At 42.9% G+C, this 16535-nt stretch overlaps 1 protein-coding gene across 1 annotated transcript in view; it reads right to left on the bottom strand.

Moving 5' to 3' along the window:
- Positions 1-1186: 1186 nt before the first annotated feature.
- LOC128718520 (uncharacterized) overlaps positions 1187-16535 on the bottom strand; it is a 38190-nt gene continuing 22841 nt past the window's right edge. Inside the window, exons 3-9 of the mRNA XM_053812143.1 lie at positions 15833-16059; positions 15325-15478; positions 14773-15042; positions 14167-14403; positions 12608-12808; positions 2388-2566; positions 1187-1744 (exon numbers count right to left, since the gene is read on the bottom strand). Coding sequence (XP_053668118.1) covers positions 1187-1744; positions 2388-2566; positions 12608-12808; positions 14167-14403; positions 14773-15042; positions 15325-15478; positions 15833-16059 — 1826 coding nt within the window. The remainder of the gene's footprint in view (positions 1745-2387; positions 2567-12607; positions 12809-14166; positions 14404-14772; positions 15043-15324; positions 15479-15832; positions 16060-16535) is intronic.

Below are 16535 nucleotides of genomic sequence, written 5' to 3' on the forward strand. Positions count from 1 at the left end.
CTAGTTGTGAGACAGAGTGTGATTAAGAGTATCTAGAAGCGTTAGGGATAGATTTATGAACCGTACAGCATTTTGGAAACGATCACGAAAACAAACGTGGGTGGTTTATTTTCTTATGATTTATCTACAAACTGTGGTGCACATGTTGTACACACCTTACCGTAGCCTTTAATTTAACGCCTTATTTTACATGTGTGGAACTCACTCAAACTCCTTTTCCGCTTTTTGCTATCGTTGGCACACCACAGCACTGCAGGATGAAACATTTCAATTGCCAGCCACAACACGCACGGTATTTACATAATTTCCATCTATTTAACTGCGTTAATAATTTGAATGCGCCACGGTGCTTGACGCTCAACAATCGAATGGGGACGCTTTTGTTTTTTTTTTTCATTGTTCCAGCAAATGGTTCGTTAAGCGCGCATCGTTTGCGAGGAATTTTAATTGAACAACAATTATTTGCCAATACTTTCTTCGTTTTACATCAAAGGGATGGATAATCGTTGGGGAGGCAATGCAATGTAAACGGGGTAGGTGTTGGTATGTACAATGTTTTTGGACGTATTTCATAGGATTTTTGGGATGAAATGGCAAAGTTGAAGCTATTTCCTGATTGTGTTCAAGTTGAACTGCAATCAATTGGGGTAGATTCGGAGACCTGGAACTCTTACAAGCGGTAATGGGTAATCTGTTCTAAATTTTCAGTATTTTTTAATTAACAATACTTGGAACAGGATTGTTTTCAACTTAGAAAGAATTTCCAGGAACCCAGATGCACCTCCACAAATTCCAGTTCAATTGGGATAGAATGAAAGTCTTCACTTGTGTGAAGGATTTCAAATCTAATCTTACATATACTAGTTCAATTTAAAACTAATCCAAAAATAGCTCCAACTATGACACATCACATCGAAAATCCTGTATTTGTAACGTAAATAAAAATTCTAAAACAATAATGACGGTATGCCGTTGATGCAACACTTATCTTTACACCCGACCCGACACTTAGCCGCGGCCCGTAAACAAGTAAATGAACAACATGTAATATCCGGTCGAACGCTAATCAATCACTTCCGGTCATTTTGTTCTCGCTCTCGAGAGGAGTTCGAGCGGCTTAAATTCGATTATGCCATCACCTTGAACCGGGCACTAGTAAGCCATCCAGCACATTAACAACGCGCATCTATCGTGCAGTTGCAGGACCGTGCAGCGATACGGTGTCGATCAGCCAAGACGGTGCCAGGACGCCAAGAAGGCCAAAGTGCAGCAGGATGCTCAAGGATGCAGCCACGAAGGTATGGACAGCGGGGTGTACTAGCGACGCGGTACCGCCGGTACCGAAGATGGGAAAATGAATTTCTTCCGGCTCCATCAGCTCCTCGTCATCGTCCAACCCATTGCCCGGTACGGTGTTGATGGTATTCGGACCGATTTTATACCCCGACAGGCCACCGTTGATGTTGCCGGCACTCGATACGCTCGAAACGGCTGACGAGGATGCGGATGATGAGGACGTGGAGGAGGATGAAAATGAGTTTCCGTGCGATCCGATACCGGCACCGGCGTTCGGAGACGAGCTGAAGGATCCGTTCGGTTTGTGCCGCTGGGTGTAGTTGACTTTGAACATGGCTTCTGCGACACCGCCGGGTGAAGAGACGACAAAGTAGAACGTCCGCGGTACCTTCTCGTGCATGTGCACGTAGGTCAAACGTGCCTCCCTGCAGTACGGTGCCGGCAAATCCTGTGTGTCCAAAGGCAAAAATGAGAACATTGCAATGGGAGATGGGAATGTTTCGGGTTGCAATTGCATATCCGCACATGCATGCGCGCGGAATGTTGTGAAGTGTTGGGGTACGGGAGTTTTGAATTTTGATAGCAAAGCACACAACCACCACCACGCTGCGGGTGATATATGACCAAATCGGCAAAATGAGTGCAAAAGAGTAGCAAAAAAGAAAAACACGACCTCAAACTGAAGAACGCCGCCATTTGAACCCCCATTTGAAATGACGGTTTTTGCGAAAGGTGTGCACGTACCACCGTGATGTGGTCACGTGCGTAATCATCAGTTGCACGAGAGTGGTTTTTCGGTTTTCGTCACATGAAAGCGCCCGCTAGTGTAAAATAAATCACGCTTTGGGAAGATGATCGGTCACATTTTAGTGGTGCGGAGCGGTCCACATGCACTGCGCACTGTGGTTGCAAACATTTCAATGGGCATTCGATTCGATTCGTTAGAATGTTTAAATTGGTTCGCTTGCTAGCGAATAATCCGATTTAGAAAGGTGGTGGTGTGAAGGATCTTCTTCAGTAGCTAATTTATGAAAGGTTTATTATACAAACATCTCAATGCAGCTTTCAATCGATCGTTTAGTAATGCTTACCGTAAGACCATACGCGAACACTTCTCCACCGTATTGGTTGCCCGGTGTATAGATGCGATCACCATGCAGCCATCTTGCTGCATGTGCCGGAGGGTTTGAACAAAATTCTACCGAAAGATGCAGCGGAGTTCCAGCCATTGTCGAGGGTGTTGAATTGCGGGCAGTTACTTTTGGGATACCTACAAAAGAAGTAAAGAATAGGGTTTATTAAAAACAACAAGTTTTTGCTTAAATTTGTTATTTTAACAGATTTTATATGGATTTAAGGTTAAAATATTGAATTTTTTTCAAATTTCTGAAGGAAAATATTGAAATTAAGACGTATCAATACGAATCGGGAATTGTACTTAACGTAAATTAAGTGGTAATGTCAATGCTCTTGTTAGTCTAATATGATGTTCGTAAATCTTTGCAAGGATATATATATTTTATTCGTTTTTAAGTTTATGAAAAAACTGAAGTAATTCGTGCAAATATACTATTTGACTAGTCACAAAACAAAAGCAATGTATAATTTTACATAAAAACTTAAATATCACTCTTATCATCTAGAAGAACAAGGAAAAGTTAGTAGAATAGATACAGTTATTGATAACTTAATCGTAATTTCTTTGACGAACACTTCACATCTAACTATCACCAAAACCATTCACCCGACATATTATAAGGCTTTTAATTGTTCCACAATTTTCAATACCCTCTAGCACTGGAGTAAAATGCAAATGGTATCTCTCGCGTTAGAATAAGAAACACACACACACCAAATACGGAGGACGAACCATGGGCGGTTTGACAGCCGTGCCCCCGTGGGCATCATAAATGTCATTACGGTTGGTATACATCTCAGCACATCTGCATTTTATGATAGACGGTTGGTACTGAATTTGTGAAATGGGTGAGAAAAGGTGAAGGCACACAATCCCCACGCTGCCAGCTGAAAGTCCTGGAGGCTTGCTATTCCGCAGCAGACCATGAGTTGATGCTGAGTTTCTTAATCAGTTGCCTGACTTAAAAAAAAAAAAAAACACCCGAGTTTGACTCGAGTGTGAGGTAGACTAATGAAGCTCGGGTTGGGTTTTGTGTTTGTGCCGTAGCACGGTGTGGTACTACGGTGTTGATGCATTTTCACGGTGACGTATAGCAGGATTGTGGAGTGCGGTCATTGCACTGCACCGCTCCATTGACGGATGGTGAGCTGTTTGGACCATTGAATAGAAGGTTCTTTTTCGTGTTGAGCGTTTCCATCGTTGATGAGGGTCTGAGCACTCGACAAGTGGTTAAAGGGACTGCCAATGCCTAAGAGTGGTGCATTCATTAACATTTTCGCGAAATATTTCTGCAAAATCTGGTCGGTTCTATATGGTTGAATTATTAACTGTATCGTTTCAAAACTCGAAAAATTGATTAAAAATGATAGAAAAATGTTACTTTTGATACAAATATTCTTTTTAAATGTTTCCTGTTACGTGTGGAATAAACTATGTCCCATTGTTCACCCATAACTGGCATCAAAATAATATTAAAATTGCGAACTGCGAATACCTACCCAAAACCGGCACAAAGTAAAACAATGATAGAATAGCTGCAATCCTAAACCAAAACGGTCCATAATATTCCAACGCCAGGAGAAAAAGTTCACCTCAGTACCGTTCCATTCCCGGGCTACAATGCCTCCGGGTGCAATCAATATAATCGCCAACATAATCGTTTCATTTCCCAAACCATTATCCGAAAACCCGGTGCCTTGTGCTGGGTTTTTCGAGATGCAGAACTGTAAGAACGGGCGCCGAGGAGGCATTCGAGCACCGACCAAAGGCAATCCCCTTTTGCCCCATCTGATCGAATTACACACCGTATAACGAATCGGGCGTTGCGCCTTAGCATTATCGTATCGCTTTTGGAAGGTTGTAGCAATTTGTCGGATGAAACTATTAGCAGATTATTATTTTACCAAAACTCGCAAGAATCATGCACAGCCGGAACGTGTTGTGGGCGTGTGATTGAGTTGGTACACTTCTGTACAAGGTAAACTACTCTACATTTCACCTGTGAGCATGTCGGGAAGGATTTGATTCCAAATCGGATCAAATGGTTTGTTCGCTGGCAGATGTTTACGGGAGAGAAGAATTTTGTAGTGCATAATGCAATGATTTTAATTTTATAATTGAGCATCAAATCGAATCCGATGCTTTTTGGGTGTGCATATTTGTATAGGAACAAAAAAGTAGTATAGTATCGCTTGACTATTAAATTGTATCGATCAATTTTTTACGTTTCCCTTCACATTCAAAGCATTCCCGTAGTGTTCGATGAACAGCGACATTGAACAGAAGTGAACACTTCACACAACAATACGCCAGTAAGAATGAACTGAAAAATTGTATCACGTGCATCCCGGGCAAGATGGTTCGATATTGGAATTCTAATTCTATTCCCTGCTTGCGTCGCTTTCAACGCGTTAGGGAATGAAGTTAGTGTTGTGTTTTTTTTTTGGTGCCCATTTGGAACGTGGATTCAATAAAAAATACACCACACACACACACACTCGCAAGCAGATAGCGTCAATCTTAATGATTTCAGTGTTGCTGGGTGACGGATACGATTTTGTGTGTGTGTGTGTGTGTTTTTTTTTTTTGGTCCCGTTGTGTTACGCAGCAAGATCTGCTTACACTCCCTCACGTGCCATCACGTTGAAATGAGAAAACGTTTCGTAATGCAATAAAAATCGAATCGAGTTAAGCTTAATTTACTGCTCTGTCATGTTAACTTAATTCTAGCTTCGATTTTATTTTAGACAAGCTTTCGCATTCCATTTCGATTTTGGCCGTAGCTTGAGGGAGCTTTGCTGGCAATCCGAGGTTTAGCGTGGAAGCATGCGGAACTGTAACGATCGTTCGTTGTCACTCTCCGGATGTCTACACATTTAGCATTTCAGTTGAATGGAGGTTCTCTTTTTGAGTAGGATGAGAACCGATTCTAAATACTCCACCAGAGGGGCTCAATTTTATCATCTAGCCGATGCTGACTAGGTGCTGAAACGAACATTCAGCGATAATGACATTTATGACGGAAAGATGAAATGATGTTGACAATAACGAACAACCCAATACGGGCTAGCGGAAGATACAGCCAGGATTGGTAAAAGTAAAAAGATTTCAGAATGTATATTTCTACTATATTTCGAAGGAATGTGACTTGTAAAGTAGTGTTGCTTCAAAATGGTTAAGGAGTTATTTGTATACAGTGCGTAGCTTAAGATTTAGAGACTACTCATATTTTGATAATAAAAGACAAAGTGGAAAAATCTGTATGTTTTACAAAACTTAAAGCTATAAAGTCCAAGAAAAAAAAGGAAAAATAACGAAAATGCTTTAAGATCACTTGAAATATTATTCTTTTTTAATAGGATTACGATAATTTCAACTTCTCTAATGATAATTTCATTTATTTTTTGTTGTGCTATATTATAATCATACATTTTGGCTGGATATTTTTTTATATAATCTGGTGTAAATAACTAGTTCTATAATATATATATGTGTAAGAATTGAACGAGTCAGAGAGCCTTGAGTCGTAGAGGAGACTTAGAGAGTTGTAGTTAGGAGTACAAAAGGAACTTACTTTATTTTTATAGTCAACAGGTATCGGTACAGTAACATCCATATTTGAATTTAAGCACTGTATAAACATGTTGTGAATCTGTTTCTTTTATTAACACACAAACAAATAGTTCCAGCTAAAGTATGACCAAGTTATTTAATTTGAAAATAACATGCAGTAAAATCACCGAAATGAATGCAACCGTAAAACTGCTGTCACGAAGCCGAAATTTCAATTTACAAACCAATGACAAGGGAAATTAGACGTCAGCATGATTTGCGATTGATAGAGCAAAGAGCAATTCCACATTCCGTTCCGGGGTTAACGTGCGCGCATGGTTGCAGCTGGAAATGTTGTGCTGGATGGAAATCAGCTTAAGTAATTTTAATTCAATCATTTCCATGTACTGCGCCTGATCGAACTGTGCATTCCCGTTCGAAGCTCGCACTGATACCATGGTAGCAAACTGAGTTCCTGTATTGCAGGAGAATAAGACGCGGAGAACGGATTGACAGGAGCAAAGATATTAAAGGATTATTTTTTGTGCCTTTTCCGTGTTGCTGTTGGTATTATTTTTACTACGGAAATGCCACAGGCAGCACGCCGTACGCAGCGCAACAGCGATCGATGGGGGATGTAGCGATGAAAACCGGTAACGATGCTACCGGCATAAACCGGATTCGTCCAATTCCTTCGAAATCTCGTGATCGCCACCGTCACCAAACCCAAAACTGCACAGAGCGGTAAGCCCTCGGGGGGCATTCGACTTCCTTAAGCTCACCAAACCCCTCCCTATCCGAACGATATGCTCGGCATGCAAGTCCTGGCTTATGGTGATTATCTTCGATTTCAATTTTCAACTTTTGCCCTCACCGCGTAGCTTTCAAAATACTTTCCACCAGCATCCGTCCTCCGTTTTTTTCCACTCCAATTCTTCCTGAAGACTCACGCTCATTGTCAATACGTTTATAAATCCCCCCCGAAACCGAACGCCGGCTCGAAATATTTGAAGGAAAATTGAAGGAAAGAGTAAAGAGTGTGGGTTAATTGAAATCAGCAGCAATTTGGTGAACATTTTTTTCTATTTTTTGTTCTGTGTGTTGCTTACTGTTCCATTTGGTTCGAATTTTTCAACTTGTGCTGAATTGCTCAAGCTGGCGATGGTACGGATACTTTCATTGCACTAGCGCAAACGTTGTTCGTTAGTTGATTTGGGTGAGAGTTGGTAGCAATTGTCGTACGGGCGGAGGATACGCTTTCGAGGATGCTTTTAGCCCATGTTCGTCTGCAAACTTCCAATTTTTCATCCCTGAGGGCACCCTGAGCAGCTTCATAACTTGGCTGATTTTTGCCCATTTTCCACGGTGCCCTGCTACCTATCTTCGGGTGCCCGGTCTTGCGCCCTCTGCCGGCCCGATCTTTGTTTTTGGTGGTTGCTTTAATCTCGTAATGGTATGGTAATATTTTAATTATCCTAATAGCTTTAACCTCGGGTAGAAAAGCTGGGGGTGATCGTCCCTTCCACTTGAAGCTTTGCCGAATCGTGGTTTAAGTGAAACCTCACCGAGATACACTAGCGATGGTGGTGGGAAAATGGAGAGTTGTTTGGTGCAAACATAACTAACATCAAGCTTTAAAGTGGGTAAATAATTTTAGTTACAGGGTTTTTGATGATGAGACAAAGTTGGAGTTATTTCTGTTCAAATTGAGCTAGCATATGTCGGGGAATGGATGTGGAGCTAGCATATGTCCTTCGGTGATGTGAAATTTTCTGGAATTTCATAAATTTCTTCTTCTTGTGGAATTTCTCTCCAGTTTCATTTTCTTCAAGTTGAGCTAGAATATGTGAAGGTAGATGTGAAATCCGGGACGTTAAATATAAATTGGAAGTCTTTGTAAGTGGAAATCGAATCTGTTCAAAGATTATTCTATTACATCCTGCAAAAGTTGTGGGATTCCACATCTACCTCAACAAATTCTAGTTCAACTTGAATTAATTCCAAAACTGGGTCCAAATTTGCCACTTCAACTCGAATACTCGCTATTTGATGCGTTGTTTTCCATTTTTATTTATTTTATGATATTTTGAAAGAAAAAAAAATCAAGAGCAAAACCCCAAATAAAGTAGCTTGCGAATATGTAACGGACCGGGTTACGTGTGACAAATTTGCTCACACTATCTGCTCATTTTTCATAAAAAATGAAACGGCACGCCTCACGGGGTAATAGACGAGTTTCTTGAAAAATAAAAAAAATCCTTTCATAAGTCCAGTTGTTAAAAATAGAAAGAGATCTATTCTTCCACCAATTTGTACGGCACGTTCCAACAGTCTGGGTCGAAGCCTTGCCACATTTTGCGTGACGGCAAATAGCTCGGAAGGTAAATTTTCGGTCCATTTTCTGTCATCATTATGATTATTATTATTGCGGTACCTTCCCTCATGCGATGGGGCAATGGAAAGGGAAAACGTTTTATGCAGCCTGGAGGATGTACATGAAAAATAGGACAAATGAAGAACTTTTCCCTTTTCCCTTCGCATTGGCTCTTTCTCGTTCTCTCTCTCTCTCGCTCGCGGGCACGGACTGTCTCGGTCGTTTGTCTCGTCTGTCCTTTGCATCCGCCATCATAATATGTCAAAAGATGGCTCCTGGCAGCCTGGAGATAGCACAAGTTTGACCATTTAACTCGGGATGGACCTTTCGACCAATTGGGAAGGTACGGTCTGGATGGTGGAACAAGAAAACGTAAAGCACACAAACGAAAGAAGAACAAACTTGAAGGAAAAGGAAACAAATGCTTCGCCGCATACGGAGTACTTTTCGGGGGGGAGGGCTTATTTTATTGCCCCGCCGTTTTGTCGCCGGGCAGCGGATTCGGAATAAATTTGACATCAAGCGAGGCGTTGGCTAATATGGTCCGGGGGTCCGGACCGGTAACCCACCGAATGAAAAATTGGGCCCCGCGGCTACAAATTGTTCTTCGCTTTTGCAATTTGCTTTTTGATCGATCAGCTGCCGTTTGAATTGCTCACGGTGGGTTGCCCATAAAAGCGTGAAGCACGGTTCACGGGACATAAAAGAGACACACGGTCCGTTGTACCCGAAAAACGGAAGTTTTGTGATGAATGTTCGCAAGAGAGAAAGTTACAACTGTACTTTACGTTCTTTGTGACAAGGGACGAGTTGTTTTTTACATTGAAATAAATTTTTTTATTGGAATTAGAAATGTTTTGCTTGATTTTAACTTTTAACATTGCAGTGAATAATATTTAGTGAAAAGGGAGCCCCGACCGAACAGGATATAAAAGTATATTTATTTCGCGCCACCCAAGAAAAAGGATCAATCATTCCAGAAAGGGTGCACCGGATGCGGCCCATTTATTTTCCACTCATATCTCCAGTGTCCTCCATTTGACCTTCGCTATGAAATACGTTCCAGTATAGCAACATTTGGAGATCGTTTCGAGATGATTAGTGCTCTACTTTTTCAATCTTCTTATCGTTTGAAAATGAGACTATCTTCTTCCATTATGTTCTATTGTTAAAAAAGGAATGAAGCTAAAGGTGTTTATTGCAAACAAACAAAAAAATACACGACCTAGAGATACGCGTTTGAGGGTCATTAGTCAGCGTCAAAGAAATTTGGTGATTGTTTGCCAGACGAGACATTAACGGGGCTGCAGGGTAACGGTTTGTGCTAAAGCCAGAAGTGACCACGCCAACAATTTGTTTCATTTCTAAATGGATCATTTCACTCGAAAATGGTCAAGAAGTGCTCGAAGAAATTTTCGACTGTCAGCTTGATTTGAGGAACGAAAACAAATGCTGCTTTGACAAATGAAAATAATAATGAGTTTATGATCATTTCGTTGTTTTCGAATATTTTTCATTCAATTTAATTATGACAGCATCAGCGGGTTTTTGTTCGATTTGTAATTGGTTTAGACTAACGTAATGAAATTTTGTAAAAGTTCAAGATAATTTGTTTTTGATTTTAAAAGAAATCGGCCGTGTTCAAATGGATGATTGTGAATGGAAGTTCAATTGGTGAACTGCAAAGTATTAAAAATAGTATCCTTAATAAAACAATCTTCTAAAAGAGTAATTTTATGGTGGACAAAATACGCCCAGACAGAATCTAGTTAGTGATCTGATACAAGAAGTACAAAGGCCGGCGTATGAAATTGAAAAGAGACCAAGTACTCCATACATAGTCCATAGTCAGTATCTTTTAAGAAGAGAAATATAGCTCAGGCATGAAACATGCTACATTCATGTACCAAACGTACAGCCTTCGTTCAAGCATCACTCTGCAACTCTTTGATACCTCGAACTGGACAGTGGCCGCTTGGCACACCATCATCCACTACCACACATCATGCGAACTTTCGAAAAGCACACAAATGATGGTGCATATGTTGCAAAAAAAAAGAAAGAAAACAAGTGGAAAAAACTCCTTCGAAACTATTTTAATGCAGCTAAGGCTTGTTTTGCTTTTCCCACCCAACGAGCTAGTTTATGTTTCGAAAGATCCGTACCGGAATTCAGGATAGGAAGAAAAGAAAAAAAACCTAGATTGTTCTGCAACGAACATGACGTGAAAAGAAAGCTTCAACTGGGACGCTAACGTCAAAGAAATTGTAACTGACTTTCTATTCATGCTACCGGTCATTTCTTTTTGCGCTCCACTCGAAACGGAACTATTGCCGCCAACGTTATCTTTCCAATGGAAGAAAATACTAACGAACCAGCTTTTGTATGGTGCGGTCCCTGTTTGGCCGTTCAGTTCATTCATTTTCAAACGGCACGAATTACTGGCAACACTCAGACATATTTCATTTCGACTCGAAGATCCTGACTTTGCGTCATCGTACGTCTAGACTCGTTTTTTTTCCCCGGCTAATGGATTTCTTTGGCTAGACCGTACTGCAGTGCCAAGGTGGGTTACGGCAAGAATTGGGTACTTTTAGTAGCTTTCGTCTTACGAAAGGTCTTTAAATTTAAGACGGCACTCAAATGTGGCACAGATGGAAGGAGCAATTAAATTGTTGAAAGGATTCTCTTTCTATGATTGGCTAAATGTTAATAAATGAAACCTCTTTTAAATGGAAGTCAAAACAATATTTGTATGATAAAATAAACTGTGCTCTTCAACAAATACGTTTTGTTGCGCGGCAAGTCGGTACGCGTCGATTCACTGCCAGCAAAACCGTAAACAATAGAACTCCATTATTCATTACAATGGCGATGTAACGATGCAGTTTTGTGGGCCAATGCACATGCATCGTTGATTCGTACATTGGAAATTCGGTGCACCGTACGGTGTACCTATCCCTCGGTGGCCGTACTCCTAAACGACTGTTAAAACGTTTCGAAATGGAACAGTAAGGATTGCAGCACAACAAAAGGAGAGCAAAAAGGTTAACCACCGTTGTTTCGATGTTTTTATTGTTCGCTTTTACTTTACAACCGCAAAGCGCTGAAGTTAAAAAAGAAGGACGGCAAAAAAGAAAGAAAGAAAAAAAGGGCGAATAGGTTGGTTTTGCTTACTAGCGTCGTTGTGTATAGTGGCGTTTTTGTGGCGGGAATGATTTCTCGATTGCCCGCCGGAGAGCTATGGACAATAATGTTAGGTTAGGTTCAGACCTTTGGCCATTTGCCAGCATCGAAGCAGGGGCTTCACCCGATGGGACAAATAACTTCGCTGTCCTTCAATGGCAACCGGCAGAACCACCAGTACCCATTGGGTTTTGGAAGTGGACAGCAATAAATAGCTCGTTGCGGTGTCTAAACATAAAGCTCTCGCTCGTGGGTTCGGCCAAACACGGAGGTGGGCGTTAGTGAAGTTCTTCCTGAGCACGCGAGGCCAAACGAGGCCGTACGACTGTATAGATAAGCCCGTTCGGTCCTGGTCCTGGTGCTTGGAGCCCAAGGATTTCCGTTGGCGGTCTTCGGTCGCTGCATCTCAACCTGCAGTTTTTGCTGCACAGCACCAGGTCAACACCGGCAGGTCGAACCGCGCGGTGATCCAATCGATTTCACGGCATCCTCCATTAGCTCAAACGAACGCCCGGAGCTGGTTGGGCCAAACGGAACAAAACGGAAACACTGCCCGTTCGGAGTGTTCCCTTTGCACGGTGACCACGGGGTTTGAAAATCGCATGCCAATCGGAGGAAAAAGTGGTCAGTTGGGTGGTTTTTTTGTCGTTGTTGCTGTTGGTTTCTTTTTCAAGAAATTGCAATTGCACGATGGCCTGAACCGATGTATGCGGTTTCTTTCCCGTATCGGATGGCCGGAAGCGAAAAGAATTGGCTTTGGCGAAGGTTATTCAGCTAACGAAACGCTTTATCGCTTTATTTCGCGGCTATTGGTCGTGCCCGTGCTTGAGTGAGCCATTGAAAGGTAAGTGAAACAAAAAAAAAAGAGGCAAAACAAACTGAAACGAAGCCAATATTCAATATACCAGCACCATTCCGGCACAACCGGATCGAAAAGGGCTTTTGTTTGAGTATTTCGCCGCAAGTTTTTTTTTCTCTGTTGCTTCAAACGTTTCGAGAGCACAATTAAAAACTAGTTGACCCGATCAGGTTTCCGTAGAAATAGACTTTGCCATCCTTACCTCTGACCGCATGCGACGGCGTGTGATGCACCTCGAACTTTTTGCGGTTGCCAGTGCTCTGGCCGACACATTTATACGTGCCGGCATCCTGGTAGACAACGTCCTTTAGCGAGAATTGGCCGGTTTGGGCGTAGCTGCCCGTGCCGAGTCCTTTCAGGCGCGCCGATGCCGAGTCCAGATGCGACCAGCAACCGAGTGATCCTGTTGGGAGAATGGCAAGAATTGGAGTTTGAGGTTTTATGTATTGATTTTATGCATTCGAAGGATATTGGATTTATCGTGTTAATAGATTTAGATCTATAGCTATGATGTTAAGAGATTTTAATTTACTTCGTTTCCAAGGATGAAGATGGTTAATTGAAACATTAAACTTCATTGCTTGTGTACGGTGAAATTTGTACTATCAGACCTAAGAATGCAGAATTTGAATCACTCTCCTGAGGCAACAATCGACACGTTTCCCCTTGCGTCAGTTGCATCAGTTCGGATAGTTCTATTTCAAGTACTCTTGCAATAAAAAAAAAACTTCCGCCGGATGTGGAAAGAAACTTTAGCCACCTAAGTGCAAAGTTTGGCCGATAGGCTGATAGGCACTATTTTTCTTTCATTACCATAAAAAGTGAGCTGAAAATCGGATCATTGCAACTTTCTCGGTTCGAGATGGTTCCCGAGGCCTATCCGGATGCCGTGGCTAGATGGAAGTACACCATTGCTTCAAGTGGTCTCGTCTAGACACCAGTGGGCCACCCACCCCAACGAAGTGGCTTCTTTTGATGCATTCGTAGCTCGTGCTAAGCTCTTGAGTTGTAATTTTGATTCCATTTGCCACTTCCGAGTACCAAACCCTGTAAGGATCTTGGCGGATCAGTATGTAAATCATCTGACTTCTCCATTTCGGAGTAACCCTCGGTAGTGCCCCCGGAGTTACCTGCGCTGGGTAGGGTTTTGGAATTTACAAAGTTGGTTCAACGAATCGCAATGATGGTGAAATTTGCCAATGCCAACGGATGGGAAACTAGCAAACCATGGAACAGTTTCCAGTGAAGCCGAAGGTCTGGTACAACCTGATAGCTTCATGTCACATAATTTTCAAGGCAGGAAAGTCTTGTTGGAAAAAGTCGTGCATTCATTTCGGTCTCCCAGTGTCCTGGCTTAAGGCGGCAGACGGTTTTGCAAATGTAAACGGGAAAAGTTGTCCTTTCTACACAGTGCGCTGCCCATCTCTGCCAGCAGGGATCTCTGGGAACCAACAACACGAGAAGGTGTTGGCTGGTGCCCAAGAAATTGCACGGAAGTGCTCGAAGAAAGTTGAAGCGATTCTTATGCAAGTCATTCTTCGTTTTTGGTGAGTAGTATCAAAGGTAAACGCATATGCAACCGTGTTTCTCAACCAGGCAAATGTGTCGGACTGTTGGGGATGTACCAATACCTTTGCCGTTGCCATCAGCGGGAGACAGTTCGACTCCTTAGGTGAGTGAGTGAGCTAGGGGCGTTGCGAAAGTTTGCAACAATTTAATCTTCACAGTTTTATTTCGTTGAAGCCTGTGCGGAGATCATACCTTGAGGGCACTGCAATGTAACGGAACCACCGAGTTCGACTTCCATTTGGCCACCGCCCTTGAAGGAGTTCGTACCGACCGGTAAGCTTCCAGGAAAGGGTGCTCCGATAGAAGACCCGGCCCCGTGGGCGGGTGCGAAGGAGGCAGAGGATGACGCGGGAGACGACGAAGATGATGAGGATGGTGATAGGGATAGATCCTGTTCCACCGGTTCCAATGTTACATCGACTGGATCGTCTGGAAGAAATGTGTTGATGGAAAAAGGCGAGTAGAAAGATAAACAGCTTGATTAGAAAGCAACTTCCAGGAATTAATGTCGAGGACTGTTCACATTCTGGTAAATAGTACGATGTGGTGTTAGAATGCAAATATCTCCAATAGATGTGCAAAGGAAATAAATCTTAAACACAACTTTCCAATTGATTGCTATGCGATGAAGAGTCTAGAATTTAATGTCGATTTAAAGTCATATTTTTAATTAATTTTAGGGAATTCTTACTTTATTTTATTATATAAGAAAAATGGAACAGTTATTTGAAAAGCAATCTAAAATGAAACTAAAGCTATCTCGCAACACACACACACACCGGTAAGACGCATACTCACATCGCACGCTGAGATAATATCCGATGCTCGAGTACTGGAAATTGAGATGCCTCGAGGTACACTTGTACCAGCCCGAATGTTCCCGCCGGATCGAGCTAAAGTTGAGAAATCCATCGCCCGTTTGCGGTACCGGTGGATCGCCGTCATCCTTCTGCCACAGTGGCGTACTGGGTGGGTTCGAATCGACGTCACACTTGAGCGAAACTTCAATGCCCTCCCGAAGCGGATACCCAAAACCGGGCGTCCGCGTGATGGCGAACGACGGAGTGTCTGCACCAGTGGGAAAGGTATTAGAAAAGTTAGTGAAATGTACCAAAATTTCCCGGAAAAAGCATCCCATTTCGGCCCCGCAGGTGGGTGCGGGGAGTTTTGGGTGGAGCCGTGGCGGTGTTTCCCGTCTTATTGTATGGTGGCTGCAGTTCATATTGCAATCGGAATCGAAATCAAAAAGAACGGCAATCCAATATATGCTGACGCAACGCCGGGAAAGCACGCACGAGAAGGAAAAATGGATGCTGGCCATTGATATGACTAATGAAAAATTCCACTCACACTGCACATCGAGCAGGATCGAAGCATTTTGGCGTACTTTCAGCATCGGATGTTCCATGATGCACAAGATGCGGGCGTTGTGATGCACCCGGAAGATGGCAGGAAGCCGTGCCTCCGATATGGCACCGGTGTTGATCTTGTACGGTTCCTTGTCCTGCAAAAGCGGGGTGGAAAAATGAGTGCGAGTAACGAGTGTGTTGGGGGTTGAAGCTGATGAATATCAGCCAGTACGTGTTGCTTGCTCGGTGCACGATGCATTCGGGCGTACCGATGTCACACACATAGAGCATGAATAAAGACAAAAAATGCTTGACGTACGGAAAATGTTTCTATTTTGCGCAAAAAAAAAACAGCCCGGTACAGTCGGTTTAACGGATTCGACAAGCCAGCGGCAAGTACTGCTCCGATTCCCGTAGAATCACTGTAGACAGAGTTTCCACGGTTTAAAGCATGTCGGTCGGCAAAAAAAGTTTTTACCACCGTACAACGACAGCGGGAGCTAACTAACCTTATCCTTCTTTATCTCCTGCAGCTCCAGCACGTCGTTCGATAGTTTCTGTGCGTGCCTGTCGAGGCCGGGACTCAGCAGCACTTCCCAGGTGAGTGTGGGCCTTGGGTTGCCACCCTCGCTGACACAGGCGAGCGTCAGTTCGGCGTTTTCCTTCACCGGGATGAACATGTTGCCCGCATCGAGCCGCCGGGAATCGATCAGCAAATACGGCTCCTTCGGTGGATCTATACGGAAAAGGCGAATGTGTGGTGTGGCGGTTAGTCGTGATTGAAATCTTTCAAAACTGCAGAAGAAAGCATCTTTTCTTGCAGCAAGAGCAAGATTTTTGCTCTGCTCACTTAGGGGATTCGTATGTGTGTGTGTTTCCTAGCTGAAACGGGGAATCAGTAATGTTTCCGAAACTGTGATTTATTTTTATCACCATCACTCCCAGGAAGAAAGTGAACAAGTGGGCACGCTCAACTTAAAACTGATACCATCAGCCCAACCCAGTGGTGCTACAGCAACCGGCTGAAGGAAAGTCAAATGATGTGGAATGGAATTAATTTTAAGGAACACAGGCACACTGCCAAAGTGCTATCATTGGCGAAATATGAAAACTTTGCTCTTATCCTTGAGCTTAATCCAATTTCAAGGTCCCGAGCCAGCAGAATTGAGCTGGCGGCTGAGTGAGTGGGATGGATTGGTAAGTGCGAGCGGT

This window comes from Anopheles marshallii, chromosome 2 (genome assembly GCF_943734725.1).
Source record: "Anopheles marshallii chromosome 2, idAnoMarsDA_429_01, whole genome shotgun sequence".
NCBI lineage: Eukaryota > Metazoa > Arthropoda > Insecta > Diptera > Culicidae > Anopheles > Anopheles marshallii.